The sequence below is a fragment of the Chiloscyllium plagiosum genome, unplaced genomic scaffold (genome assembly GCF_037043375.1).
Source record: "Chiloscyllium plagiosum isolate Xiang-an unplaced genomic scaffold, Cpla_swu_hap1 HiC_scaffold_4, whole genome shotgun sequence".
Classification (NCBI taxonomy): Eukaryota; Metazoa; Chordata; class Chondrichthyes; order Orectolobiformes; family Hemiscylliidae; genus Chiloscyllium; species Chiloscyllium plagiosum.
Window position 1 is genome coordinate 107588721 of NW_028270142.1, and position 16036 is coordinate 107604756.

At 41.0% G+C, this 16036-nt stretch overlaps 1 protein-coding gene and 1 long non-coding RNA gene across 3 annotated transcripts in view; one reads left to right on the forward strand and one right to left on the reverse strand.

Annotated features, from left to right (window-relative positions):
- cables1 (Cdk5 and Abl enzyme substrate 1) overlaps positions 1–16036 on the reverse strand; it is a 170248-nt gene that overhangs the window by 77965 nt on the left and 76247 nt on the right. Inside the window, exon 4 of one of the 2 annotated variants that reach the window (XM_087986560.1) lies at positions 8299–8376. The exons of the other annotated variant lie outside the window; for it this stretch is intronic. Within the exon in view, the coding sequence (XP_087842686.1) occupies positions 8299–8376 (78 nt within the window). The remainder of the gene's footprint in view (positions 1–8298; positions 8377–16036) is intronic. 2 annotated transcript variants of the gene reach the window in all.
- LOC122547336 (uncharacterized) lies at positions 9243–10619 on the forward strand. The gene is made up of 3 exons (XR_006310975.2): positions 9243–9340; positions 10163–10336; positions 10506–10619. It is a non-coding gene; the product is annotated as an uncharacterized LOC122547336 (long non-coding RNA).

Genomic DNA, 16036 nt, shown 5'->3' on the forward strand with positions numbered 1-16036 from the left:
TCTCCATCCTTTAAATAATTCCATCTAAATTTATTTGTTTCTCCAATTGTAAATATGTTCCATATGAAGGCATCTCCTTCTCAACCTGTCCTTTTGTCTCAGGTCATCACCGGAGAGCGCAGCCTTGTGGTCTGGGAGAACTATCACATCTTTGGTCTTGTGTTCTACTCACAATTTCAACTCTTTAAAGATGTGCAAGAATAGCATTATTTATGATCTCAGGACATTCCAAAATGCTTTACTAACAGTAAAGTACTTTAGAACATATCGTCATTGATGTGATGTAGATACAAGGGAAGCCAAAATGCAAGGATCTACAAAATGGGAAAATGAAAAGATTCTCTCCCTCAGTAACGTTGGCAGGGATAACCATTAGCTGGCATATCAATGATCTGGAGATGCCAGTGTTGGACTGGGGTGTCCAAAGTTAAAAATCACACAACATCAGGTATAGTCCAACGGGTTTAATTGGAAGCACACTAGCTTTCGGAGCGTCGCTCCTTCATCAGGTGGTAGTGGAGGGCTCAATCCTAACACAAAATTTATAGCAAAAATTTACAGTGTGATGTAACTGAAATTATACATTGAAAAATTGATCTTCTGTTAAGCCTTTCATCTGTTAGAATACAGTGATAGTTTCACTTCTTTCATGTGTAAATCACATGAATTCATGAATTAAACTGCATGAATTTATGTAAAACTCCATTATCTCACTTTTTTGATTAGAATCAATCTAAACATCATGGTATAGACAGAGAACACAGGGGGCTAACACCTTCAACATATTGTCTCGCTATCACCATTATTAACAGCTAACCAGAGAATGCAACTTTTTTAAAAAAAGGTTTTGTGATTTACACATGAAAGAAGTGAAACTATCACAGTATTCTAACAGATGAAAGGCTTAACAGACAATCAATTTTTCAAAGTATAATTTCAGTTACATCACACTGTAAATTTTTGCTATAAATTCTGTGTTAGGATCGAGCCCTCCACTCTCACCCGATGAAGGAGCGTCGCTCCAAAAGCTAGTGTGCTTCCAATTAAACCTGTTGGACTATAACCAGGTGTTGTGAGATTTTTAACCTGGCATATCAAGGTTAACTTTATTGTTCTTTCTGAAAATAACATCAGTGCAGTTAATGGATAGCACATAAATAGAGACATCTAGGGCAACTGAGTACCAAGTTCCTTGGATGCTGCCTGACCTGCTGCGCTTTTCCAGCAACACATTTTCAGCAACTGAGTACCAAGAGTGACTTTGAGTGGAGTGCTGGGAGTTGGGTGAGTAAGGGAGATAGGTAAAGAACGAGTATGAGGAGGAAGAGGAGGAAGAGGAGGAAGAGGAGGAAGAGGAGGAAGAGGAGGAAGAGGAGGAAGAGGAGGAAGAGGAGGAAGAGGAGGAAGAGGAGGAAGAGGAGGAAGAGGAGGAAGAGGAGGAAGAGGAGGAAGAGGAGGAAGAGGAGGAAGAGGAGGAAGAGGAGGAAGAGGAGGAAGAGGAGGAAGAGGAGGGGGTGAGGGAGGAGGAGAGTGAGGGAGGAGGGAGGAAGGATGAAAGAGCTCCTTTGCTTTTGTGACGTTATTTATCCAGGAGGAACCTCTAACATCAGTCAGTTAGATGCATTTGGCAAGTAACTGGTAACTGGTTCAGATCTATTCTAATACTAAAATGTTAAATAATATTGGAAGTGATGGTTAGGTCAAAATAAATACGTATTAAAAAATTGAATAAAGTAAGTAGTGTAAGAGATGATCCAATATCAGGCATTTTATCTGGCCTAGACTTCACAAGAAAGGAGTGTAGTTCTCTAAAAACACCATACATGAGGGATAATGTCGACAGGCAATGACTGCATAGAACCATTACTGTAAAATGAAAGCACATCATCAATATAACATTACAGTTTCTGCCGATGATAATGTAATATCCAGAAGCTGTACTGTTAAGGATAATTACAGGTAAGATAGTGGTGGAAAAATTAATTCAGCTTTTCATAAAACTTGTTATGGGTTACCAATTAAAATTTAATGAGACCAAGATTCTAAATTCACATCTAAAATTTTTCAGGATGTAATCAACATGGGTGTAAAACTCATCACTTACCAACACGGGGAATTTTGGAGATTGATCGCCAGACTCTCTAAGCAATGATTAAGGCAGACTGCTACAAAGATCCACAGGATTGGGGTAAAGGGTTGCTGTCAGACATTCTCTGGATGAGTCGCCTAGCTTTAGTCAATTTGAACTGATCTATGATCATGAGCTAAGAGATCATTAAAACTGATGAAGGAAATTTTTTTGAAAGGCAAAGAGATGAATCCTTGAAGATAAGAGTGAGTGTCCATTTTTCCAGAGAGATTAATGTAGAGTAGCACAGGCGCACTTAAAAATTACATGGGCAGACAGACATGTTACAATGAGAATGCTTCAAACAGAAAACCAAATATTATTACTATTACTTTTACAAAGTGAACTTCAAGGCGAGATTTAGTGGGCTATACAAGCTAGTTCGGGAGGTATCTTATAGAACATAGAACATAGAAGAATACAGCGCAGTACAGGCCCTTCGGCCCTCGATGTTGCGCCGATCCAAGCCCACCTAACCTACACTAGCCCACTATCCTCCATATGCCTATCCAATGCCCACTTAAATGCCCATAATGAGGGAGAGTCCACCACTGCTACTGGCAGGGCATTCCATGAACTCACGACTCGCTGAGTAAAGAACCTACCCCTAACATCTGTCCTATACCTACCCCCCCTTAATTTAAAGCTATGCCCCCTTGTACATATTCCAGATTACATAAAGGTGAATCAAATATAGCACAAATGTGGCATGTAAATGCAATACCAGCGTACAGAGGAAGATGAGAAAGAGTGCGTGCATCAGGGGTCATGAGTAATGTAGTGTGGCGGAGATTGCAAGAGTGAGGTAGACTGTCGAAAGAATGAACCTCCAATGATTTGACTAGCAAATACTGGAATACTGTGATCGTTAGATAATGCATTTCCATATTTAAAGAATAAGTGATACCTCAGGTTATTGCATACAGTCATAGACTCTTAGAGCATGGAAACAGACCCTTTGGTCCAACTCATCCCTACCGACCTGATAAGTAGAAATATGCTTAGATTTACTACATTAACCAGACAAGATATGGATTTAAGGGAATCAGTACTGATATAACAACATCCTTATAGTTAACAAAAACAGAAGTTACTGGACAAACTCAGAAGGTTTGGCAGCATTTGTGGAGAGAAAGCAGAATTAATGTTTCAGATCCAGTGATCCTTATTTATGAGGTTCTGAGGTTTTTCGAGTTTTTTTCTCCTTGTTCATTAATTCCGGAAAAACAAATTCAGTTAGAAACAGAGTTTCAGCACTTTCTGGAAAATCACATGACTAAACACGGTTAAAGCAGCTGGAATTCACAGTGGTTAACTTCTTAATAGAATTGGTTGACTAGAATTTACATAGGTTACAGCCACTCCAATCAACACACTGATTATGGCATTGACTTCCTATTCCAAAAGGCCTGCAGAGCTGTTAAAAAAATTAGAGGGAATTCTGATCCATATTTCGCAATATATAGAGTTATAGAGATGTATATCACAGAAACAGACCCTTCGGTCCAACGTGTCCATGCCGACCAGATATCCCAACCCAATCTAGTCCCACCTGCCAGCACCCGGCTCATATCCCTCCAAACCCTTCCTATTCATATAGCCATCCAGATGCCTTTTAAATGTTGCAATTGTACTACCCTCCATCACTTCCTCTGGCAGCTCATTCCATACACGTACCACCCTCTGTGTGAAAAAGATGCCCCTTAGTTCTCTTTCATATCTTTTCCCTCTCAGCCTAAACCTCTGCCCTCTAGTTCTGGACTCCCGCACCCTAAGGAAGAGGCTTTGTCTATTTATGCCCTTCACGATTTTATAAACTTCTGTATAAGATCACCCCTCAGCCTCCGATGCTCCAGGGAAAAATGGCCCCAGCCTATTCAGCCTCTCCCTATAGCTCAAATCCTCCAACTCTGGCAACATCCTTGTAAATCTTTTCTGAACTCTTTCAAGTTTCACAACATCTTTCCGATAGGAAGGAGATCAGAATTGCTCGCAATATTCTAACAGTGGTCCAACCAATGTCCAGAATAGCCGCAACATGACCTCCCAACCCCTGTATGCAATACTTTGACCAATAAAGGAAAGCATACTAAACGCCTTCTTCACTATCCCATCTACCTGTGACTCCACTTTCAAGGAACTATGAACCTGCACTCCAAGGTCTCTTTAATTAGCAACACTCGCTAGGACCTTACCATTAAGTGCCTAAGCCCTGCAAAGATTTGCTTTCCCAAAAATGCAGCACCTCACATTTATCTAAATTAAACTCTATCTGCCACTTCTCAGCCCATTGGCCCATCTGATCAAAATTCCCATTGTAATCTGAGGTAACCTTCGATGCTTTCCACTACACCTCCAATTTTGGTGTCATTAGCAAACTCACTAACTATACCTTCTATATAAATGACGAAAAGTAGTGGACCCAGCACCGATCCTTGTGGCACTCCACTGGTCACAGGCTTCCAGTCTGAAAAACAACCCTCCACCACCACCCTCTGTCTTCTACCAGTTCTATATCCAAATGGCTAGTTCTCCGTGTATTACATGAGATCTAACCTTGCTAACCAGTTTCCCACGGGAAATCTTGTCAAACGCCTTACTGAAGTCCATATAGATTACATCCACTGCTCTGCCCTCAGCAATCCTCTTTGTTACTTCTTCAAAATCCTCAATCAAGTTTGTGAGACATGATTTCCCACGCACAAAACAGTGTTGACTATTCCTAAGCAGTCCTTGCTTTTCCAAATATATGTATATCCTGTCCCTCAGGATTCCCTCCAACAACTTGCCCACCACTGATGTTAGGCTCACCGGTCTATAGTTCCCTGGCTCGTCCTTACCAAGTTAGCACCAAGTGGCACCAAGTTAGCCAACCTCCAGTCCTCCGGCACCTCACCTGTCACTATCGATGATACAAATATCTCAGCAAGGGGTCTGGCAATCACTTCCCTAGCTTCCCACAGAGTACTGGGATACACCTGATCAGGTACTGGGGATTTATCCACTTTTATGCGTTTCAAGGCATCCAGCACTTCCTCCTCTGTAATATGGTCATTTTTCAAGATGTCACCATCTATTTCCCTATATTCTATATCTTCCATGTCCTTTTCCACAGTGAACACTGATGCAAAATACTCATTTAGTATCTCTCCATCTCCTGTGGCTCCACACAAAGGCCGTTGTGCTGATCTTTGAGGGGCCCTATTCTCTCCCTAGTCAGCCTTTTGTCCTTATAATGTATTTGTAAAAACCCTTTGGATTCTCCTTAACTCTATCTGCCAAAGCTATCTCACGTCCCCTTTTTGCCCTCCTGATTTCCTCACTGTCTTTATACTCCTCTAAGGATTCACTCGATCTATCCTGTCTATTCCTGACATATGCTGCCTTCTTTTTCTTAACCAAACGATCAATTTCTTTAGTCATCCAGTTTTCCCTATACCTACCAGCCTTTCCTTTCACCCCAACAGGAATATACCGTCTCTGGACTCTGGTTATCTCCTTTCTGAAGGCTTCTCATTTTCCAGCCGTCCCTTTACCTGCGAACATCTGCCCCCAGTCAGCTTTTGAACGTTCTTGCCTAATACCATCAAAATTAGCCTTCCTCCGCTTTAGAACTTCAACCCTTATCACCATTTAAATTATAATATTCCTTTCTCTTGTTCGGAGAAAATGTATAACTTCACATTTAGCCACGTTAAAGTGCTTCTGCCATGTGTTGCCCACTCATGCAAATTGTTTAAATCACCTTGAAGCCTTGTTGTATCGTCCTCATAATCCCGTCCAAATTTTTGTGCCATCATCAAACTTTGAAATGTTGCATTGGATTCCGTATCATTTTTACGGATCACAAATATTTGGAGCCGAAGGACTATCTCACTTCCTGTCCGTCAGAAAACGATCCATTCTGTTTCCTGTCTGTCAACCAATTTTCAACCCATGCTGATTTATTGACTCCTTTACATTTCTAGGAAGTTATTTGTGCCCTATGTGAAGACAAGACCAACACATGTGTTCAATTCCTCTGCCATTTCTTTGTTCCTCATTATAATTTCCCCAGTTTCTGACTGAAAAGGGACCTACATTTTTTCTCGACTGATCTTTTCTCTCTTCACATTTTTGGAGGAGATTTGAGTCAGTTTTGATGTTCCCTGTAATTTGACTTTCATACTGTTTTCCCCAAGGCAAGGGACGGCTCTTATAGAATTCCTAGCTCCTAAAGCTTATTCTCAGACTTCCGGAAATGCATGGGTTTCACTAGAAATTCGTGCCTAACTTTGGCACAATACCTGTACTTTCAACAGACGTGTCACAGAGACAGGCAAATACGGTGGGGTCAGCAGAGTGCTGAGCTACTGTTGACAAGCTGAAGACAAAAAGAAATGTACTGCTGGTTAAGAGACAGCACAGTCAGAGGAATTGATACTGATCATTACACGAAGTGCAATTCCAGACGGGGTTCAGGAGATCTACTTGCAGCTGGAGAGAAAGTCAAAGTGGAAATGGATGAATTCTGTTGCCATGGTCCATGCCATGTATCAATGACATAGGCAGCACAAGGAAAGCGTTTTGAAATAGTCAGTACGACAAGTTAAGCACCAAATGAAGCACAGCCTCAATAGTTACCACTATCTGTGGGTTGAACATACAGAAAGTGCTGGAAAAACTCAACAGGTCTGGGAACATCTGTTGAGAGAAATCAGAGTTAACATTTTGGGTCAATTGGCATATACGCTGGAGGTGGGATGTTTTTTTTGGGGGGGGGGGGGGGGGGGGGAGGTAGTGGGGAGTAAACAATAGGGGGAGACAGAGCCCAGAGAGTCAGAATAACAGAGGAATGGGCAATGGTCAGCCAGGGAGAATAAATAGCTGTTTATGCTTACCGTCAGTAGCCAAAAATTAGTTTGCTTTGTTAGTCACCCATATGATGACAAGGCCAGATGTATGGGGATTGGGTGAGGACATGAGAAAAAGTGCTCGGGAACTAACATTATGAACTGTTTGGGGTTTGAATTAATGAGTGGGTCAAAGTCTGGTGCAGTAGAAGTGGGTTCCAGTTCATGAGGCACTCACACCAACACTGGGAAAGGTGAGAACTGTCCCCTGGGTAGAGAAAAATAGGAGCGACCAATCAGGGTTCAAAGGGCTGAGTGGCCTCTGCTCTTTAAATCCGACTGAGAACATGGACAGGGCCGCATCTCACATCTCAGCTGAAACCCAGTGTTTCTGAAAATGCAGCACTCCTTCGGTACCACACTGCACTGTCAGCCTCAATCTCACCTCTCATTTCTGGGCTGGACCTGTACCAATGAGGCTTTGGTGAAAGAGCTCCCACTGAGCCCTGACTGCCCGATCAGACTTTTAATGACCTCTTTTCTCCAAAAAACAATTTTCAAACTTCATCCTACTCCTGTCGGACTGCCAGTACCATTCTGAAGACGGGTGCATTTTTTTTTCTTTAACTGCAATTGACTGAAAGCACTCGGGTGAACGGTGCTTCCCCCTCTTTAGTCTGGTGAAAGACAGATGGATCTTGCTCTATCTCCTCTCCTTCATGTGCCCCCCCTGCTCCTGATCTAGGGATGAAGAGACTCTTTAGCAACATCATCATACCCCGCTGCTTAACAATATTATGAATAACTGTAATGTTTCCTGCATGGCTTCATCAAATGTAGCCATGCATTTAAATGGCACTTCAATCCCATAGGCCTCATTATCTTTGCCCTCATCCTCTGTCTGCAAATGCCTAATGGGAATGATGAAGCATGACTGGGATGTTCCTAATTAACCATCAGCCTTTTGGATACACGGTTCTACGTCACGGAGGCTGGCACGGTAAATTGTTACACATGAAAAATATAATGACCACTTTCAGGATTATGGCATTGATTCACATAAGATGTTCGATGTCACACATGAGATAGCTGTAAATTAACACAGCATCAAAACTGTTTCTCTTAATACACACAGATATTTGAATATAGAAATGTTCCACAAACCAGAAACTGAAATTCTGGATGTTGTGTACACAGCTCATGAACCACGTGTTGCATCACTGAGAATTGTGTGTGAACAGAATATCTTCTTCATTTTTCCGCATTTAAGGCAGAATAAAAATAGTCGGGTGAATTCTCAATGCCCAGTGTAAGATTCGATGCCCAGTGTATACTCACCCTGTCTGACTGTTGTCTCGATATGGCATTACTGAAAACACTGAGCAGAAGGATCTCTTGCCACTGATTAGCACTATCCTAGAAAAGTAGAAACGAACAGTCACTCACACTTTGGTTTCACCTCCTCAGCAAACACAACAATGCAATGTCTCCCTGCATTAATGGCATAAGGTGGTTAGCTACAATGCTCAACTTAGGGGGAAAAAAGCAAAATATTGCAGGTACTGGAAATCTGACAAAAAGAAACTAAAAACGCAATAAATATTGACAAGGTCATATATCATTTGGGGAACAGAAATTAACGGTAGAGAACACTCATGAAAGTTTATCTACCCAAGTCAAAGAACTTTAACTCTCGTTACTCCCAATTTATATAACTGGTCCCAAGCACATGTTGGTAGACTGTCAATGTTTACACAACTATTTTTTTTTTTGCAATTATAATCGTTAAAAGTGACAATCAAAATTCCAGAGATGTCACTGAGATCGCAACTCTGGTGATGAACCTTTTCTGCCAGTCAACACACATGGGACAATTGTGAGCTCTCGACACCACTGGTGGATTATTGAGAAGGAATTGGGTTGGCTGGACGGGGGGGGGGGGGGGGCGGCAGGAAATAAGGCATGCTGCAGTGCATGTCTGAAGATTACTCCCTATTCTATGACACTGCGATCCTGTTGCTATAAATTCTACGTCATATGGCTCTGATCCATAACCACCTGATGAAGGAGCAGTGCTTCCAAATAAACCTGTTGGGCCATGACCTGGTGTTGTGAGATTTTTAACATGGTCACAAATGTAATCCTTCTCCAGCACCAGTCTTACCCTTTGCTCCAAGCCTTTCTTGTTAGTGTTTCTTTATAAAATCAATATTATTATCCTTCACCTTCAAAACTTTTCCTGCTTGTTTTATTTTTTAGGAAATAACTTAATCCTGGGATGAGAGTGTTGATGCCTACATCATTACTTGTTATTCATCTCTAATTGCCCTGGAGAAGACGATAGTGAGCTGCCTTCAGGAACTGCTGTGCTCCATCTGGTGTAGGTACACCACAATGTTGTTTGGGAGAGAGTCCAAGTAATTTGACCCAACACCACTGAAGGAATGGCAATATACTTCCAAGTCAGGGTGATGTGGGCCTTTGAGGGGTACTTGCAGTTGGTAGGGTTCCCATGTATCTGCTGCCCTTGTCCTTTCTAGAGATAGAAGCTGCAAGTTTGGAAGGTTCTGGAATAATGTGCCTCAAGTAAAGTGTTTTTCACCCTTTCGCCCCTTTCCAGTGGCAAACCTGAGAACTATCACACAGTCCTGCTCTCTCATTTTGCCTGAGCTTCAACTACATTGAACTCTCTTTCATTTCCATTGATCCTTCTTAAAGCTTTTAAAAGCTGAGGTACCCTCCAATGCGAGGGATGGAGAGAGACTGGGTATTTTTCTTCAGAGCAGAGAAAGTTGAGGGGGGACCTAACAGAGGTGTATAAACTTGTGAGGGGCAAACACAGCATGAATAAAAAGCAACTGTTTCCCTTAGTAGAAGGGTCAAGAACAAGGGGGCACACGTTTTAAGTGAGGTTTCAAGGGGATTTGAGGAAACGTTTTTTTCCATTCAGAGGATGGTGAGAATCTGGAATGTACTGCCTGGGAGGGTAGTTGAGGCATCATAACCTTTCAAAAGTACTTGGATGAATGCTTGAAGTGTTATAACATTCAAAACTACAGCCTAGTGCAGTAAAGTAGGACTAACATAAGTAACGATATATTTTTAGCAGTACAGATGGAATGAGCCTCTTCTGTACTCTATGATTCTATAAATCAAGCCTTGTTCATTTACTCTATCTTCTTTTTTACTTTAACTACCTAAGGCATGTCCTATGCTCTGGACCTCACGGCCTACAACATTTGGGTCTCAAGAAAAAAACAACACCTTTCACATTGCTCAAAGACCAGAAAGTTGCTGATGAGTTTCTTTTCCCCTCAATGGGATGAAACTTGAACATGTTGTTACAAATGTGTGAACCACTGCAACAAATGACCAGGTAGTGAAGTCAGAAACTCCCTTTTTCTCTTTGTAAAATGCAGAGAAACTTGCATGAGTTGTCTTCAGTGAAGTAATCATTTTCAGAATATAGTTTTAAATATTAGTAATTGTATGAAAAACATGAATGTCTTTGAATAAAAGATAGACTTCTTTTTATTTGTTCACAGGACATGCATTTCATTGCCTATAGGTACAAGGAAGATATGAAGAGAGAGTGGTGCAAAAGGACTAATACTGAATTGCTTTAATAAAGAGAACTGCACAAAGAAGTTGGGCTGAACAATGTCCTTCAGTACTGGAAACTTGCACAAGTTCTGTGGTATTGTTGAATAAAGAGAAAGCATACATTTCAATTTTCACTAAATGGGAATGTTTTCCTTCTCTCCCTTCATCATTAAATGTAGTTTAAAAGATAGTATGTTTGATCATTGATGAGATAGACTACAAAAAAATTGGTGTAATGTAAGTAGGTACAGTGAAACATTTTAAGACCCAACATTGGTCTCCAAATGGTTAACTATGGATCTAATCTATTAATGCATAAGTAATGGCATAGATTTGTCATCATCTTATACAGTAACAGTATCCCTGGCTGTTCCTTTAAACAGACGGCAAAGTAAACATTTTGTCGTGTACCTTGTACTGTACCAACCTTCTGCATACTGTGTAGCATGAACCGTCTACTGGGAAACAGGAGGTTTGAGGTCATGATAAATTTGTTTGATTAAAGAATGAGAAACACATGAAACCATGGAGGCTCCCCTGTACAGATTAAAAATTTTGGAAAGTATGCCCTCACCGTGTGTTTTGATGAATGGGTTTATGTTGTATGCTGTGGAAATGACCCTTGGCTACAATTATTCTTACAGAATACCAGTAACCACCAAGGAATTAGATTATAATGTTACAAAAATATAGTTATATTAGTCTTATTTTAACTGTAAGATTTAAAACCTGGAATGTCACAGAAAGACTCTGTTAGATATTTCTGGTGAACCAAATTTTTGGCATGATTTTAGCTTTCCATTGACTGAAAAATCCCTTCTCGTCAATGATCCCTGAAAAGTTCCACAAACACGGATTCTCCAAAGAGAGAACAGTATTTGCGATGAAAGATTAAATTATTGCTCTTCATAATGAGAAGAGGGATGAAGAAAAATCGCTGCACTATTTACTGAATCACTTTGATCAGGAAACCGAACGCATCAATTCCACGTTTCCTGATGGTACAGTCAGATGGGACTGCAAACTGTGAGGGGGAGGGAGAGCAAAAGGATGCAAAATTAAATGAGTGGGCAGAAATACGGAAAATGGAAAAACAAGTTACCCATTTGGATAAGAGAAACAGAAATACTGAATATTTTGCAAATGTTGATGTACTGGCATTCATAGGTATATGTGCGCACTTGTACACGAATCACAAAGTTAGTAAGCAGTTGTAAAAAACAGGGAGAGAAGCAAATAGAAGATTAGTCTTTATGCAAAAGGGACTGGAGCACAAGTATGGGTCACTAATGGTCAGCCAGCCAGACAACTTCTCCATAATGTTAAAAACTAGCTTTATGCTCATTGGAGATCAGCGTAAGTTTGCAAGTGCAGAGGTGAGAATCGAACAGGTTTAAATATGAGTTAGGATTTAGCAGAAGTTTGAATAAAGGTAGCCAGTTTTTGTTTTTACTACCTAGAAAACTGCTTCCAGTCATAATGAAGGTCCCTTAGTTACTGCAAAGAAACTAAGGAGAAGGTCCACATGGTGCATATTACAGCAAGCGCCATCAAGAAGGAAATGAGACAAATAGCATTAATAAATCACTGAGAATAGGCTACAATCCAGACTGGAAGCACTCAGCCAGATCCAATTGTGGGAATACAGTTCCCCCTACTTGTTCCTACATATCACATTTTCCTATGATTCAGTTTCTTTTTTAAAACATTTGCAGCCTACGATACTATTTTCTGTGCAAGATTTTGACTGTTTCAAGAGGACACAAGTTATTCCCTTTGTAACTTGTGCTCAAAAACAATTTATCGTCCTCATTTAACATTCTTCAGATCACTATTTTAATAGTTGTTTGGCGATTTATTTATTTTAACTTCACTCAGTAAATTCGGAGTCAGGTCACTGCACTACTTTTATTTTCATATCCAAAAGTACAATAACCCGAATGAGAAAACCCAGGATATAAACTCACCTTGGCCAGCAGCTTGAAACAGGCGAGAGTGAATCGGCAGCCTGTTTTACAGCCGGCCTCATTTTCCTTCCTGTTGGAGCTGGGCAGAATGAGCTGCTAAACTGCATTTGCTAGTTTATGCTGCCAGCAAAACCCCATCACCAATGGCTCTAAAAACAGGATTATAACTAAGTCTAAAACAACAGAAAATACAAATAAAGTGAAAAGGAATCAACTCCTTTATTCAGCCCAAGGGAGGGAAACAGCAGACAATAATGGGGAGGGGTGGAAATAGAGAGGGAACTTCTGGCTCCTCACCACCTAAAGTGTCTAACTCTGCCTTAAACATCACTCGCTTCAGTAAATCTAATTCAATGGGGAGTATAACTGAACTTTAAACCTGGTAAAAATAAAAGTTCTGTTCTTGCAATATGCTGTAGTTTTACCACACCATCAGGCTGCACTCTCATTACAGAGAAATAACTGGTGGTGCTTTAACCTGAAAGCCATCACACCACAGGCAAGGGAAGAGGTTGAGACAGAGAGTCCTTCATAATAACCTCAGCTGGCGATGGGAATTGAACCCATGCTGTTGGCATCACACTACTTCAAAAATCAACCAACCATCCAGCCAACTGAGCAAAACCAACACGAGCGATACTATCAAGGCCACATGCATTTCCTGCTCCCCACTATTCAGAGAAAATGTTGATGAGCCTCCCCTTACATATTGCAATTCCAGTCATAGTCATTTCAGGATGGGCCGCGTGGCCCCATTGAATCCACTTCAATTCCTGTGCTGGTTGGAGCTCCTGCAGTAGTGTTAGGTTGAGAGGTTTATGTTGCTGAGTGAGCACGTATGAAATTTGCCCAGGTTGGATAGGGTGAGTGACTCCTGCTGGGATGGTAAGTTCCAAGTCACCCTAGTGGGTTGCTGCAGTGCATTGTTGGAGTTGGTATCTTTCTGGCGTTGTTACAACTGAAAATATCTGATCAGTCTCGGTCACTTTACCCATCAGTGTGTGCACTTCAAGATGAACCGGTTCGCACACAATGCTTGTTGTCGACTTAAGATCCCTGAGGAAATGAGACTGTGTTCATCTCAACAACCACGCGTCAGCGTTTCAAACAATTTGCCAATGACAACTCAACTTAAGCAGAAATCCTTCAAATATGTTTGCCCATGTTTCTGCGATCATAACTAAATACGCTCACGTAGAAATGTGAGCTTGCCGGGCGCTCAGTGTATCCAAATCCTTTCCAGTGAGGCATCCAAAATGGATACCTGCTCACTCATTTCCTGCCACCTACAGGAAGCATATTCAAAGGCAGATTGGAAAAAGCACACCCAGTCGGTCCAGTACACTGTCTGGATTTGACTTGGAAAATGGTGCTGCCTTCCTTCAAACATACTAGAGATTTCCCAGTGGTGTTCCACTTCACTTTTATATGCAAATCCACTCAGTTGCATGAATAATATAGTTCCTTTGCTGCCAGCGGTCAAATCAATACTTTAGGCGGCTCCAAATGCTTAGTTTACATGGCAGTGAGCAGAACCTGATTACTAGGGTAAATACTGAAGAATGGGCGGCAAGCCATTGAAATATCATCTGCAACTCATTAGCCTCAGACTTCAACAGGAACGCGCACAGAACTGGAGAATGTGGTTGAACTATCGAGGCGTATAGGGTACAGAATAATATACTAACTTCCTTGATACATTCTATGCAAAATGTAGAGGAGAGGAATGGAGAAATATAGTCTGCCATTTTCTCCTCCACTCTTCTGTCTTGAAGACACTAGCTTCATGCTCCTCACATGCCTCCTTTGGCAATGGCAATGATCCAGATGAGTGTCTCTACAGGGAAGATCAACAGACTTGCAGCAGCAGGACATATTACAGTTTATGCCTGACCCTTTTGACATGTGTACACTTTCAGCAGTGGTGACATTGCTGCAGTCACCAGGGGGAGCAGAAGCCAATTACCCCAACCCCAGCCCAGGGCAGTAACGGCAAATCCACAGACCTGAACAGGTTCAAACTATGAAGTCAGCACGTATTGGGACTTTGTTGACTGAATGAACGAAATAACATAAGTCATTAAGAATGCTTTAAAGCTTAGATTGAACTTCAAATCACATTTACAGAGAACTCATTTTCTCTGCGCAAACCTCTTTTTCTCCAAATCCAAAGTTCGCCAAAGCATTCATTTTAAAGCTAACAGAATGCTTGTGAAGCAGATCTTTAACAATTTAAGTAGATTGCAGTGTGGATTTAGATGAACCCAATCATTTGGAAATGAAGGTAGCTTTACTGTTGAAGCCTTCAGTACTTTTCTACAGTTCCAAACTCTCATCAAATTCTTGTGCTGCTTTTACTGCTGACGGAGCCAGAAAGTAAACCCTTTTAGTTCTGTGCAGCCACTAAATTTGCCGTATAATAGTTAGCATTTGAGGCTTTACAGGCAATCATTTTTGCAGATGTCACATCAATCTTGAGCCGGAAATTATGAAGAATTAGCAGTGACATTCTTTGCAGCCAACTCTTAAGCTGCAACTGCTATGCTGCCAGCAAGAGGTGACCTATTCACAGGGGGATTTACACTGTAGAAGAATGTGCCAAATCAGTTAAACTGTAGTTTATACTATGCAGCATTTCAGCAGTTGAGAATGTTAAGATGTCCAAACATATTTTAGGTAAAATTTAACTGTAGAGCAAAATAAAATTCTTTGTTCAGTGGAAAACTGGCAGTAGCAGGAACCAGAATCAGTCATTCCTTGTAGCATCCCTTTTTCACTGACTTTGGTGTATTGTGAAATTGGACAGGCTATGTAACTAAGTTGCTCTATTAGTCGCCCTGGACACTGCTGCTGCCAAATACCAAAAAGTTGGCAGGAGGGATTAGCATGCTTAGCAAAGGTAACGATGACCTCATCTCTTCTCAGTTTTGCAGAACTCCCTTTGTTCCCAGTCAGCGCATGATGCAGAACTTCAAATCAGCTGAGGCAACATTGCAGTCACTATGCACAGGTGTACACAATGACACCTGAAGGACTAACCATTCCAGAAACAACATACAACTACAGAAACTTAACTAACAAGCAAAATCAAATTTCTACAGGGATCCTACTATGTGTAAAATGATTGGTTAATCCAAAAGGTATTCTAATTTGCCACGGAGGAAATTAAGTATTATTTCAAGTAGAACATTAACTGCTTTAACTAAGTAGGGGACAATTATTTCTGTAACAAAATTCTAAAGCCATTACTTATATAGCAGACGATTTTGTGTTGTACACAGAGGAAATCTTCCTTCTCTAACAGGGACAAAAATGGTGGCTTCGGCAAAGAAAATTGCTCCATAATTCTAAGGAAAGCAGGAGTATAAAGTCTGGTTTCCATGCCAACACCAACTAAACATGCCATCGTTTTCCTTCATGTGATGGATTCTGCAAAGATGACAAATTCTAAAATTTCAGTACAAAGGACATTGTAAACTGAAGGTTTGTTGTACAAATTTCTCATC